This window comes from Rhinolophus sinicus, chromosome 1 (genome assembly GCF_057876585.1).
Source record: "Rhinolophus sinicus isolate RSI-liver-muscle chromosome 1, RSI-T2T, whole genome shotgun sequence".
Classification (NCBI taxonomy): domain Eukaryota; kingdom Metazoa; phylum Chordata; class Mammalia; order Chiroptera; family Rhinolophidae; genus Rhinolophus; species Rhinolophus sinicus.
The window spans coordinates 6,957,620-6,972,704 of NC_142501.1; the positions used below are offsets into that span (position 1 = coordinate 6,957,620).

The window sequence follows — 15,085 nt, forward strand, 5'->3', positions numbered from 1 at the left end:
GAGCTCCCGGATGGCTCAGTTGGTTGGAGCCTGTCCTCTCAACCACATGGTTGCCGGTTCGACTCCCGCAAGGGATGGTGGGCTGTGCCCCCTGCAACTAGCAACGGCAACTGGACCTGGAGCTGAGCTGCGCCCTCCACAACTAAGACTGAAAGAACAACAACTTGAAGCTGAACAGAACCCCCCACAACTAAGATTGAAAGGACAACAATTTGACCATTGTTCCCCAATAAAGTCCTGTTCCCCTTCCCCAATAAAATCTTAAAAAAAAAAAAAAAAAAAAAAAAAAAAAAAAAAAAAAAAAAAAAAAAAAAACTCTTGGGGGAAATAAATTTTTGTTTTGGCCACAGCATATCAAATATATTATTATTTTCCCCTTTTTGTGAAAAGGGGAAAAATGACAACCTTATGGGCGTGGGAGATCACAAAATTAGCATGTGTGTAATGAATGTAAATAGTCACTTCCTGAATTTTATATCCCCGGGGCCTACTTGTCCGTCACTGAAGTTAGGTAGATTACAGGGCATGCTATTAAGTGTTTTAACAAAACTCCTAATAACACACTCAGCGATCCATTTAGTCTAACATCAGAACAAACCAAAAAAAAGTTAAAACCAATTGGCCTTCTTAGGGAATAATGTCTACGACCTTATTAAATCATTTTCATCATGATTATTGCACACTTTATTGAAACTCCAGATAAAATTCTGCTTTTTGGGAGGTCAGGAAAGGCAGTAGGAGGTAGGCAGGTGGGGGGTATTCTTCAAGTCTTAAAACGTGCAATTATGCACACTAACGTGTGCCCTGCTGGAGATGAAAGAGCGCAAGTCCAGCAGACCAGCGGGCAGGAAGAAATTGTAAGTGACTTGAAATTCCAAGCTGCTGTCAGCTGGCCATTAGGCAGTGTTTGATTGCAACGGGTTCCAGCTCTGCCACAGAGTTTAGGCTTCTTGGAGCCCATGACTGTTTTTAGAAGGAAAAATGGAAAGCTCGTACTGTTGGTATTTAAGCTTTGGAGGCAAGTTCGCCTCCCTGAGCCTCAGTTTGCTCATCTGTAAAATGTGTCTGCTGGACCTGATTCACTTTAGTGTCAAGAGTATTGGCTGAGCACCTACTGTGCGCCACGTGTGGTGCCGGGGCCAAGACATGCTTTCCTGGCCTTACTCTTTAGTGGGAGAGATGAGATGTTACAGGGTGTGGAAAGTGCTGCAATGGATGCACAGATCAGGTGCAGTGCAGGTGAGGAAGAGAGTGAGTATCACTGCCGAGAAGAAATTCAGGAGGGCTCCCTGGAGAAGCATCATCCAGCCGAGTTAGGAACGCAGAGTGGCAGCGGGTGTCTGATGTTGCTTCCAGCTCTGGTGGTCCATGGAGGCGTCTGTTGCAAGGATGCAGAGGCCTGTTTTCGCCTTTGCAGACTCAGTATATCCAACAAGTGGCTTCACCTTCCCAAGGCCTGGTTCTTTCCTCATCCAGTGGCAGCAGTGGCACCTGCCTCCCGGAACGCACGTTGGAGCAGAGGTTGGAGGAGAGAGCGCCTTGCGGTACACGACAGAGTGCTTGAAGGCAGCTCCCGTGCCTTTCCGTTCAACTCTTTTTTTCTCTAAATCCCCACTTCTCCTAGGGTTATAGAGTCTCTGCCCCCACCTCCCACCCCCCGTATTTCCAAGCTCCCCAGACAGTAGGCCCCTCTCTGTCCCTTCCTCCAGGCTCTCTTGCCTCCTCTTGGCCGCTTCTTATTACAGTGGCTGTATTTGTTTTTCCATCTGAGGAATGCTAACCAGAAAAAAACCATTATTTCTAAGAAAATAAACTGCGAGCTGTTGGCCTTTGAATGCTACTGAAATGGATGACGGCCTTCCCCAAAGGCCTTGAGACAAAGAGGGCCGAGGGCTTGTGAGTGCGGGCAAGGTCAGGGGGTCTCGGAGGGGGCTCTGAGGGGGTCCTCCAGATGGGCCAGGACTGCAGCCCCTGGGAGGAGAGAGTTTAAAACCCCAGCCAGCCAGCTTGGGCCTTGGGCCTGGGTAATAATGGCTGCTGATGCTGACCACACCCTACTCCCTTCAAAGTCACCAAGATGTGCTCCCCTCTCTGGGGGCCGCCAAGCCTGCTGTCTGGTCCTCCTGGCCCTTAGGTCGAGGGGTAGAAAGCTGGGCATAGGTCCATGGAGACCTGGGTGCCAGCCCTGTGTGACCTTGGGCAGGTCTGTGGACCTCTTGGGCCCTTGTGTGCTGACTGCAAAGTTCAGGGCTGGGGCCAGGAGACCCCAGGCCCCTTTGGACCCCCATGGTGGGCAGCCCCTTCTTTGGGGCTCCTTACCACAGTGCCACCAGTGCTGGCTCAGTCTCTTGGGGTGGCAACTGGGCCCCAGCTGGACTGTTGACTGCCTAGCCCTTCCCATGGGCAGCACCGCAGGCAGACCTGGGCCTGGCTGATGCGTTGGTAGGTGAGGATGTCCTTGTATGAGGTGTGTCTCCCTGTGTCTGGGTCATTCTCCACCTCCATGCTGGTAGCGCCTTGTGGCCAGGGTCTGGGCTTAAGGCGAGGGGCCAGCCTGGGGAAAGGAGGGAAGAAGGTGTGGAGGCGGCTGGATACTCAGTAAGAACCGTGGACCCTGGATCCCTCGGTCACTGAGCTGTGTCGGTGTTAGCAGGGTACAGTCTGGAACCAGCCTGCCTGGGTTCCAATATTGGCTTTGCCACTTACTCGCTGGGTGATCTTGGGCAAGTTCCCTAAGCTCCCTGAGCTTGTTTCTTTTTCTGTGATGAGGGAGGTGAAGGCCCTCCTGCCTGAGCTATAGTGAAGGCTAAGCCACCTGCCATCAGACAGTTCCTGGTGGGGAGTTGCCACTGCTGCTACTGATGGGGAGAAACTGCACTGTGGATTTGGAGAGAAGGAAATCAAACCACCAGGCCAGCTCAGGCCCCACCGCCGCCAGAGCCCACGGCGGCCTGTCAGGTGACGGGAGGAAGCCTGAGCAGGGAGTCTTGGGTTCAAGGTGCTGTCAGCCCTGACTTGCTGATAAGAGTAGCTCCTCAGTCCCTGTTTGGGGCTCAGTTACCCCTTTATAAAATCCAGGGGGTGCATGGGAGGAGTTCTAGGATCCCAGCTAACGCATTCCAAGTGCTGGCTTAGGCTTTCAGGCAACTACACGCTTCTGATTATTCTGCTGAGTTCCCAAGAGATTGGGTCTGTAGAGTAGCCCCTTAGAACCTGCAGTTTGGGGGGGTCTACGGCTTCTCCCATGCCTTTCACTAAGGGGACCGGAGAATGACCATGCCTATAATTGGTGGGGACAGAGGGGGCCTCGACTCTGGGCTGGCAGGCCCCTCCTCACTTCTGGGTCAGCTTTCCCTTGACTGGGTTGCTTCAGTGTCCAGGAGATCTGATGCCAGAGCCTGGAACTAGCCCCCAGGGAAGGGTTCAGGGTGCTTTGGAGGGAGGGAGGGAGTAAGCAACTGGTCCTTTGGGATTGGTAGGCAAGTCCTGCCTGGCGTGTGGGAGCCCACCAGGAGCCCACACTGGGCAGGTGGCATTTGAGGTCAGTTCACAGTGGGCATCCTTGTACTTTCTCTGCATCCAGGCAGAGTGCCCAGAGACCCAGCCAGCACAGTGGAGAAGGGCACCCACAGCGTTAACTCAAAAAATATTTTTTAAACAGCTTTATTGAGATGTAATTCACATACTAACAACTCATCCATTCAAAGCGTACAGTTCAATGCCCTTTAGCGTATCTGTACAGTTGTGCATCCATCAGCAGAGTCAATTTTAGGACCTTTTCATCACCCCAAAAGAAACCCTGCACCCCTTAGCCATCACTCTCCAGCCACCCCAACCCCAGCCCTAGGAAAGCACTGATCTACTTTCTGTCTCAATAGATTTGACTTTTCTGGAGACTTCCTGGAAATGGAACCCTATGATATCTGGCCCTTTCTGACTGAGATGGCATTAGCTTTGAAGTCAGGTGGGCTGGTTCCACTTGGATTAGCTGTGTGACCTTGGGCAGAGCGGCTAACATCTCTGAGCCTTGGTTTCCCCTGCTATAATATAAAGATGTTGGGACCGTCTTCTCTGGGTGCTCATATGTGATGGCCTGCATCCCACCTACACGCCCTGGGGTCAGTCAGCAGAGGCCAGGGTCAAGATGATTCATCGTTTCAGTGTTGAGCAGACTTTTGTTGCGTATACTCTGCCACTTCTGAGGCTTACACTGAATGGATGCAGTTCTTGCCCATGGAATTCAGCCTCCAAGGACGCATGCCTAGCAAGCGTGAATAATGACAGTGTCTTTTCAGGGGGCCGTGAGGCCCAGAGGGTGGGGAGAAGTCATGTCTGCCAGGGGACCAGCAAAACATTCAGGGAGAAGGTGATTCTGGGGCTCAGTCCGCAGAAGTACGTCAGTGTCCGTGAAGGAGACCCCTCCAGGCAGAGGGAACAGCATGAACATAAGTGTGGTGGCATGAAGCTGCAAGGGCCACTGGGAGAGGTCAGCAAGCAGCTCGAACCCCGTGGTTATCTTGGATCACAGGTTGGGCAGGCCGAGAACCTTCCCACCCCCTGGCTGAGCCATGGTTATTGTGTGCAGTTAGGAATGAAAAAGTATATAGATTTGTGTTGGTTTTGCATGACCTTTGACCTTTCCCATAATTAACTGCTGGGCCCACTTCTAGCATTGTCTCAGCAGAAGGGGAACCTGATCGATGGATGCCAGGGGTCCGCAGAGAGCGGGTCTCATTACTCCGTCATTACAAACCCAGAGCTTAACCCTGTGCCACCAGAGCTAGGGGGCTTAATCCTTCCTGCTAGGCTGCCCTGCCAAACTACCTTCCCGTGAGCGTAATTAGCCAACAAACCGGATTAAGATTTATTCACCAGTAAGGACTCAACTTCCTAAGCCATACATCTCTCCCAGAATGGTTGGCTGATCTAAGGAGTGCACGGTTTTCCTAAAGCCCCCAGACAAAGGCGAAGACGTGCTAGCGCGCCCAGCCAGCGAGGGAGTCTTTGTTGGAGCATATGGTCTCCACTGTCTGCAACGAATGCCGAGAAAAATGCCAATTTCAAGGGGAAATGAGAAGGCATTTTCAGTAATGATCTCTGATGGTCGGGGGAGGGAGGGTTAAAAACCCTTATTTTTCACGTTGTGAGGGATATAAATGTCAACTATATTGTGCCCCTGAAACTAATACAGTATTGTATACCAACTGAGACGTCAATTCTTTTTTTAAAAATCCTTGTTTTGAGAACCTTTCTAATCAGCCCTGATTTTTAGGAAAATGCCCTGAAATAGTATTAAAATAAAATAAAACAGAGCTCTGACTCATTGCAATAGAATCTTTTAGAACCTAGGCACCAGAGAATAAATATACATTTTATGGAGCTGCGAGAATCAATTTTGAATTAAATGAAAGAAACCAAACTCATCCCACTCGGGTTCCAAACCAGTGTTGTTGGCTCATAGCCACGGCTGTGGGATCGTGCGCGCTGCCATTTTAATCTAGGAAAAGTGGAACTTTGTGACCTTTTAAAAACCCCATAATGAGCGGCTCCCCGTGCTGTTTTTCTCTGCTCTGTTGGATGTTGGGAGCTGTTTTCGGTTGGGAATTGAATTTTCATTAAAAAAACAAAAGAAAAATCCACAGAAGCAGGGACACGGAGCTGCTGGACTTCTCATCCTCAGCACTCGTCAGATCTTTTGTCCTCCCGCTTCCTCCACTTGTATGACGTATGACGTGTCCCTGTCACCACCCCTCCACCTCAAGGGTAGCTACAGACCTTGGAAATAAAAGCAACGATGTGTAACATCTCCTCCACATCGTCTCCTTTACAACTTTTTGGAGCATGAAGCTCGTGTACCCCAAGGAAGTGGCTCTAACAGGTATCAAGGCCATTTGAACACAGCCACTGCCGGGGGTGGGGGGTTGGGGGGGAGCCTGGAGACAAGGTCCTCAGCCAGGCTGTGCCTCAGCCCCCACATCAGTAAAGTGGAAGGAGCTCACACCTGCTTCTCAGGCAGCTCCCTCCTCCAGTCTCCAGCCCCCTGCCCCCTACCCCACCCCACGCACGCCACCCCCACTCCTCTCATTCCATGGCCCTCTCCCTCTGTGTGTCTGTGTGATTTCCCATGGTGCTCTCTCGATGCTAACATCCTCTGTGGGTCTGTATCTAAATTTCCCTCCTCTTATAAGGACACCAGTCATTGGATTGGGGCCCACCCTCCTCCAGTCTGACCTATTCTTAACTTGATTACATCTGCAAAGATTCTATTTCCAAATCGGGTCACATTCACAGATACTGGGGGTTAGGACATCAACACATCTTGGGGAGGGCTCAATTCAACCCACAACAGTCCTTTAAAAATAAACATACAACCAATTAAAACAAAGTTTAATGAGACCAAAAAAAAAAAAAAAAAGAATAAACATCCAGCAAGCTTGGCTCTGCCCTGCTCCCGTCCTTCATCCTCTCCCCACCCCATCTGCCTCTCCCCTGCTATCTGGCTTGAATGGTCCTTAAAAAGTGGTAGGAGCCTGGAGGGCATCTTGGAGGCCTGCTGAGGCCCCTCCATCGCTGGTAGCTCTTGGATATGTTTATTACAGTAATAAATCCACTTGCTTTGGCACCGATTTTTTTTTCAGTTCATTTGTTTGTGTGTTTATCTCTTATGTATTAAAGGAGGAGGCACACATGATCTTAAAAAACAAAAATTCAAAGCACAGGCACGGAAAATAAGGGGTGGGGGTCAGTCTGTGAGCCCAGGATGCTGGGATAGAGCAGGCTGGCCTCAGAAGCCTGGGGGCGCGCTCAGGCCAGGGATCGGAGAAGCACTGATCATCCAAGAGATACCAGATGTGGGGGGAACTCCTGGGGGATAGATTATGGGAAGGGATGTGAGCATTAACCGTTCCTGCACCCTTCGGCACATTGGTATCTACTACAGGGACTCAAAGGAAGGAAAAGCCCAGAGTTGTGTTACTGACCTTTCAGTGATCTCTTTATAATGCCGTAAGAGTATGGTAATCAAATAGCTTATCATTCGGATGGCGAAAAGAATGCTGTGAATAATTACACCCAGACAGCCGGCAAAAACTGGAACTGTGCCAGGCAAAGTGGGGCGTCCGATTATCCTCATCAGGGGAAGATACATTGTTCTCAGAATTTACCACCATTAAAATAGCTGGTCCGCATGCATTTCCTGGATGTGGTGACTGTAACCGAGTATGTTTCCTTATTTGCTTTGGCCTCTGGGAAGCTCAGAACCATGTTTGTGGCCCAGCTTTTGAAATTGTGCTGGAATTCCCAAATGTATTTCTGCACATTTCCGCCAGCTTTCTCGTAGTCTGCAACCCTCATTTCTTTTCTTTTTTTTTTTTCATCCTAACATCTTATTCTTTTTGAAAATCTCATTGTATGTGTTTTGTAAGCAGTTTGCATGGATGACGTCTGAAAGAATTGATGGGATGAATGTATGTTTGGATGGATGGATAGGTTGGTGTTTGTCTAGATAGATGAATGAGTGGGTAGGTGTGTGGAGTGTGTGTGTGTGTGTGTGTGTGTGTGTGTGTGTGCATGTGTGTGTAGCAAGTACAAGGATGAATGGATGAACAGGTCTTCAGATGATTGGATAATACTTTCTTGGCACACAGTGTAAATGTGCCGAGGGTGAATTAACATGTATACAGGACTTTGCCAATGCCTAGCAAGACGAGGGCATTCTAACTTATTGGAAAGGACATGGGCTTTGTAGGCTGAAAGACCTTTGTTCTGATCCTTGCCCTACCACTTACTACATGACCTTAAGCAATTACCTAACCTCTCTGCACTTTAGTTTGCTCAACCATAAAATGGAGTTAAGATACCTCCTCCAGAAACTTGCTATGAACGTTTAATGGGCCTGTGCGTGTTTCAGGAGGAGATGACTATAAACTTTCTTCTGAGGTACAATGAGAGAAAGAGAGAGAGAATTCTTTCACCCAAGCATAAAATAAAAGCCCTGTCCCTCATTCTTACTGATCAACCTGAGTCACGTGCCCGCCCTGGGACCAATAGCAGTTGCTCACGACAGGCACTGTTTGGGTTAGACTCCACCCTCAGAGTCGGGACCAAGCTGCCTTCTCCTGAGAGTCACCTGCTTAAATGAAGGAAAGAATGGAGGGAACAGTTTGGGGGCTTCTGGTTCAGATCAGGTGAGAGATGATGCTGACAGGTAGTGGAAATGAATGACCAGTGGCCAGACTGTAACCATGATAAGGGTGTAGGAAAACCATGCTTTGGTAATTGATTAGATATCGGTGGAGAGGTGGAAGGATGACACTATTCACCGGGAGGGGGACCCCAGGAAAGTGCAGGCTGATGAATTAAAGTTGGGCCGCGTTGCTCTGGAGCATCTCTAGAAGATCCACAGGGAGAAGTGGTTGGATCGGTGTACCTGGGGCTCTGGTGAAATGTCAGGGCTGCAGAAATGGGGAAGTAATCCATATCTCAGCCTTTACAAACCCATGTGCCCTTTCAAACATTAAATCTTACATCCTCCTTTAATGTTATTTCAGACTTCTGCGTGCATTAAATATATGATTAAAAACAATTCAAATGACTTGCAGGATTGAGTCAGTTTCCCAGCCGACGCTGCTGGCCACGGCAGGCCCTTTGGAGGTCCAGGCTAGTTTATTTTTCCCCTGTTGTGCCTGGGTGGGCGGGCACAAGAAGTCAGCTGCATAGGCCCAACCTCGATTTTGTGCTGCTGTTTTCACTGAAGTTATCCCCTCTGCTGGCAGTGTCCCTGGCTGGCAGGTGTCTAGACTGCGTTTGGCCACCTGCAGAGTCAGGGAGCTCACTACATCCTGAGACAGCCTCTGCCATCCTGATGGACAGTCCTACCCGTGAACATTTACTGGCGCCCATGGCTCTTCCCCACTATGTGTAGCTCTGCCCTCCAAATCAGCCTGGAGCTGGGTGTCTCCCTGTGCCAGCTCCTCAGGCACTTGAGGGAGCGGCCAGACTTGCCTTTAGTCTCCTCTCTGCTTCAGGCTGGCCCTAGCCCAGCTTTCGTAAAATCCCTCTTCGACAGGGTAGGGGACAGACAGACAGCTTCTTCCGTAGTAACGTCTTGCGAGGCACTTCTGGTTCTGCTTTGCTGGGGCACTTCTGGTTCCACTGTTGGGGGGTACTTCTAGCTGCCCCCTTTCCTGCTTCTTCACACTGCCTGTGGAGGGAGGGGTGGGTGGGTGTAGGTTGAGACCACAAGCCCAGGAAGCATCGGCCCAGCAGAGCCAGAGAAGGGCAGGCACCCCCCAGGCAATGCTACCGGTTGTCCGTGCCCTGGCTCTGTCCTGCTCGACACTCCCAGAGACGTGGCCGGGCTTAGGCCCCCTTGGGCTCTAGAGCCAGGCTGCACTGGTTCGAATCCCACTTGTACCATTTCCTAGGTGTGTGTCCTTTGGCAAGGTTTTGGCCTCCCTGTGTCTCAGTTTCTTCAGTGTCCTTGTGACATTGGAATAACGATGACAGTGCCTCTGTCACTGAGTTAGTGTGGGATTTGAAGAGCTAAAGGCACGGTGTTGTCGGCGGCCCTGGGGTATAGACGCAGGTCGTTGAGCATTAACTAGGCGTGTTCCTGTTATGTTCCTGTTCTTCTCCACATGGCTCACATCTCTCTGGTCTGGAACTCCAGAACTGATAGCCCCTTGACCTCTGATGGGAAATGTTGAAAAAGACTTAAAACAGCCAAAAAGGTGACCTTTACAAAGGCTATTGGCCATTGTTTACGAGACAGAAGGCTTTGTTAGAATAGGAAAACTGGAGCCGTAGAAATTCAGGCTTCAGAGGCTGATGTGGAAGTAAACTAATTGTGGGGAGTGTATGGACTCTCTCTCATTCCAGAACTGACACTTTTTGGTGGTATGCGAAGTTCATTTTATTTAATACCCTCTGCTTCCCAAGTAATGAGCTCTCCATCTCTGGGAGGCTTTCGAATAGGCTAAAGAGAGTCAGTTTGGGGGGATTTTACACAGGGTCCCCACATGCTGTTATTGTTAAGAGGCTTTCGAGGGACACTACTGAGTGTGACTCTTGCCTGCTTCGCTGTGGTGGGAGCTGGCAGGCGCCCTGCACGGCCTGCCACGTGGCCCTGCCGTCAAGGTGCTGGCCAGTCGTGCTGCAGAGCCAGGCTCTTCATCCTGGTACCTTTGGGTCCTCAGGCCCCAGCAAGGACTCTAGTGACTGCCTGTTGGGTGATCCCCTAGCCACTCATGTCCAGGTGGCTTTAGCAGTCGGGGCAGAGGGGACCCCAGGCTCTTCTCTGACACCTCTCCTGCCCCTCGTTTTGCAGACATCGACGAGTGTGAGAATGACTACTACAATGGGGGCTGTGTGCACGAGTGCATCAACATCCCGGGGAACTACAGGTGCACCTGCTTTGACGGCTTCATGCTGGCACACGACGGACACAACTGTCTGGGTGAGTGCTGCCGCCGTGCCCTGCCCGCGAGGCACGCCTGCCTGCTTCTCAGCTCCAGCTTGCAGGGTTGGGGGCTGTGGGAAGGTTTGCTCTCCTTTACCTCCTTGTGTTACTGTGCAGGGGCTGCCATAACAAAAAAGCACAGACTGGAGGTGCTTAAACAACAGGAATTTATTTCCTCACTGTTCTGAAGGTAGACGTCTGAGGTCAAGGTGTTGGCTGTTTGGGTTTTTTCCTGAGGCGTCTCGACTTGGCTTGCAGATGGCCACCTTCTCACCAGGTGTTCACATGGTCCTCTCTCTGTGCACACACATATTGGTGTCTCTGTGTGTGTCTTAATCTCCTCTTATAAGGAAACCAGTTGTATTGGAATAGGGCCCATCCTAACCTTTTTTAACTTAATTACCTCTGTAAAGGCCCTGCCTTAAATACAGTCACATGCCAAGGTCCTGGGGGGTTAGGGCTTCAATGTATCAATTTTGGGGCAGCACAATTCATCTCATAACAAGGATTCTTAGATACCTCCAGATTCTCATGGTTCAAATATATGTTTTTTAAGCCAGTTGCTTGCTGGATAAAATTGGAAAAATGTAGAACAGGGACAAAAAACTGAGCACACCTCTTCCTTATGCTGGTATATTTCCTTTCAGGCTTCTCTCTGCACCCAGGTGAGATTTCACTGTGGTGGCGATCAGGTGGTCAGCATGGTTTTGTTCCTTGATTTTCCCTTTGACGTCATGGCCCCATTTTCCTAGTTGCTGCATAGTCTGATAAGTGACTAATAACCTGGGGCTGCTATAACAAAGGAACAAACTGAGTGGCTTCAACCACAGGCGTCTCTTAAACAGAAAGAATTTATCTCTCACTGCCTGGAGGCTAGACGTTTGAAGTCAGGGTGTCAGCAGGATTTCTTCTTTCTGAGGGGTCTCAGGGAGAACCTCGTCCAGGCCTCTCCCAGCTTCCGGTAGCCTGGCGTGTTCCTTCACTGGTAGGGTCGTTCTCCCTGTGTTTTCACATAGTCTTTGCTCTGTGCATTTCTATCTCTGTGTCCACATTTCCCCTTTTTATAAGGACGCAGTCATATTGTGTTAATGACCTCATCTTAACTCGGTCATCTGCGAATACCTTACCTCCCCAAAAAGGTTGCATTCACAGATACTGGTGGTGAGGACCTCAACATCTTTGGGGGGGATAATTCGAGCCATAACCGAGGTGGTTTGCAGCCTAGAGCAAGAGGAACATCTCATGGCTGAAAGCACGTGGTCTCTAAACAAGTGCCGGTCCCCTAAGCACTCATCGGCCACTGGCTGCTCAGGAACCCGGGGCACGACGGCTGGAGCCCAGGGCAGGAGACCATGGATTTGGCAGGAATGGGGCAGTGGCTGTGGCTGTGGACCAAGCTCTGGGCCTTGGTCACTTGTCATTGGCGAAGGGGGGATGTGAACAGCCGCTGTCTCATGGCTGTTGTGAGCAGTAACCGAGATTATGCATGGACGGCTGACCAGTGAGCCCAGCAAAGGGTTCCCAGGACTAGTAGCTGTGACTGTCATCGGGACCGCTGAGCCTCGGACTTCCCCACTGTAACACAGGGACCGTGATGCTGCCTCCGTCACCAGGTTTGTGGGAGAATGAAGTGACTGGCACTTAGTAGGTACAAATAATCAACCAACAGGCATTAGTATTACTCTAGGTGACCTGGCCACGCTTTGGGGTTGGACATTTGGATTGTTTGCTTATTTTGTTGATTTGTTTGTTTGTTTTTACCATCAGAATCTAGAGATGATTCTGGAAATGAAACTTTTTTTTCCTTATTTTTCCCTCAGCAGTTCTTCCCAGAAGTGGGACTCCTGGGTCAAAGGATCCTTCGGCTTTTTTATGGCTTTTGGTGCAGTGCTTCCTGCAAGGAGTGGGCTCCCCTGCCACTGTGCCCGCTTGGGTGCTGGTGCATCGCATAGGGAGCTGGGTGTGCCCGTACTTGTTCCTCTTTGTGGGGTATTACCTTCGATTCCCTGCCTGTTTTTGTTTAATGCCTGTTGGATCTCAGATGAGCTTGTTATGGGAAACAGATCTGTGAACATGTAATGACACCCACAATAAGTGCTGACACGGACGTCTGGGCAACAGGCTTTTGAAGCCCAGAGGGACCTGCAAAGAGCTACCCTTGCATGGAGAGATGGTGGGGTGGACGTGGGACTAACTCCTTGGTGGGGGGAGTGCTAAAGAGAGGGGGTTGCCCTGAGCAGGATCTCCAGATGTCGGGGAGCAGCTTGATGAGGTGAGGGCATAGCCTGTGGAGACAGCGGTGTGTGGGTCCCTGGAGTTGGCCTCAGGGTGGGTGGCAGGAATGGTGGGAGGTGGGGCTGTGGAAATAGGCAGAGCCTTTAATTAGATTGTAATGAACTAGGGTTGTACTACATCTATTGTGCCAGAAACCAAGTTAATTGTCATCTAAGTGTTATCTATTGAATCCTCCCAAAGCATAAGCCCTTAGCTTTGCCAGTTGTTTGCCCCTTTTTCAGATGATAGGGAGTAATCCATTTGTCCGTGAAGGCAGAGCTGACAGTCCCTTTGAGACAATAGGCAGTATCACCCAGTGGTCAAGAGGACAGACCTTGGGGATGGCCAGTTCTGGGCTCCAGTCCTGGCTCTGTAAGTTACCAGCTGTGTGACCTTGGCCGGTCAGTTCACCTTCGTGCCTCAGTTTCCTCACTTGTGAAATGGAATTCGCAGTCCCTGTTTTTTAGGGTTCTTACAAGATTGAATGAGATCGTGGGTGCAGCGTGTGTAGCGGAGTGCACTGAGCACTCAAAACGAAACAGGCATCCATCTGGCCACCGACTTTCAGAAGACATGTATTGAAATGGGCTGGTTTGACGCCTCTGAGACCTTGTGGGGTCCAGAGCCTTCAGTCTGCACTCCCTGGGCTGTGTCGGAACCCAGGCTGCCCTCCTAGCCACAGCACCCCGCCGGTGTCTGTAACCCCTTGGGTCCTTGGCTGGGGCAGGTACCCCAGTGCCTCCATACTAATAGTAGAGCCTGTGTGGGTCTTTGTTTCAACAACATGATTTTCACAACGGATTCTTTTAGACTGATTAATTTAAAGAACTGGGTAAGACTTCCCCTACCCCCCCCACCCCCCAGCACCGATTGCCGCTGCGGACGGCTCTACGTCACACATATGGCAGCCGAGAAAAGGCTCTCTCTGTTGCCCCCTCTGCTTTTGGCTGAGGGCAGACCCTTCCCAACAGACTCTTTTTGTCTGGGCTTTTTCCTTCTCAAGACAAAACTCCAACTCTAGAGAAGTCAGACCGTGGTTCCATCCGGGCGGGAACTACACTGACCACGTGACCTCTCAGAGCCTTAGCCATAAAATGCTGTAGGCATGAAAATGCCAGGTACAGTGGCGCGACCCCAGAGGCTTGATGAATGTTGGAGGAAACAAATACCGCTGTAGGAGGAAGCTGGGCTTGGACTGTGACAGTGTAGCCTCAGATCCTGGCTTCAGCACCAGTTACTCAAACTCTTCAAACTTGAGTTCTCCTAACTCTGAAAGGGGTGGGTAATACCTGTGACAGTTAAATATGAGAGTGGATGTGGAAAGCTACACGTGCTGGTGGAAAATTCTGCAGGTGCCAGATATTGTCACCCTCCGGTTGCAGAGGTGTCGAGCTGGCAGCCCGTGGCCCTCACGCAGCCTGCACCCGGGGCTCATCCCCACGGTGTCATCGTCCTCGTCATTGAATGATTTGTCAATGTTTAAACACCAAGGGATAGCATATAAATATCTATGTTTCCAACACTGTTCCTGCTTGGTCACCGTCACCTGGCCCCTGATATTTGTGAGTTTTTGTCAGGAGTACAACGGAAGCCCCATGGCTACATATGTAAAAGTCAATACGAAGCTTCAAAACTAGAATATAATTCAACGAAGTCTACCTTGAGAGGTATTCCTTCCTAATAACCTGGGAGGCTAGACCGGGATTTAGAATTCCAGGACCCTTGGAGTTTGTACCCGAAAGTGGTAGTGTGGGCAGTGCCCACTGCCACCCCCTTCCTCGCCCCTGGCTCCATCCTGGGACACACACCGGAATGTGCAGGCACTGGCTGTCTGCCCTCAAACCGCCTTCCCTTTTGCTACTGCTTGGTCCTAAGTGTCGTCTGTCCCTCAGAGAACAGACAGGTGTGGAGCCGTTTGGACAGGGAATTTTAGGGTCTCAAGTACCCAGAAAGTGGTCTAGAAGGTTGGGTGTGGGTTCCAGGTGCACATGACCCCCTGTGGAGTCCTTACTCCAGAGGGAGGGCTGCAGCCATCACGGGGGGCAGAGGAGGGACTCCCGAAGTATAGGGCCCAGGGGCAGGGGCGCCTCTCCGTCTCGGTGTGGTTACTGGTGCCAACTGGCGGGAGCTGTGCTGCAGCTGTCCCCTTTGGGTTGGGGTGGACTCTCCCGTTTGCTACGAGCCCCACCACCCCCTGCTGCTCACAACCCATCAGCTTTGGTCATTTAACTACCTGCTGTGTCTCAGTAGGAATCGTGTTGCCTGATGAAGCTTCCAGCGGAAGCCTGCCCTGATGGGTGTTGGCAGCTGACTGATGGTTGGAAGGTTTTCGTTGTCTTGTGCAGTCCTGAC

The 15,085-nt window shown here is 50.6% G+C and overlaps 1 protein-coding gene across 3 annotated transcripts in view; it reads left to right on the plus strand.

Annotated features, from left to right (window-relative positions):
• The window catches only part of SCUBE1 (signal peptide, CUB domain and EGF like domain containing 1), a 129,427-nt gene that overhangs the window by 10,562 nt on the left and 103,780 nt on the right, over nt 1–15,085 (plus strand). For all 3 annotated transcript variants that reach the window (XM_019715035.3, XM_019715037.3, XM_074326508.2), the window contains exon 3: nt 10,328–10,456. In XM_019715035.3, the coding sequence (XP_019570594.2) occupies nt 10,328–10,456 (129 nt within the window). The remainder of the gene's footprint in view (nt 1–10,327; nt 10,457–15,085) is intronic.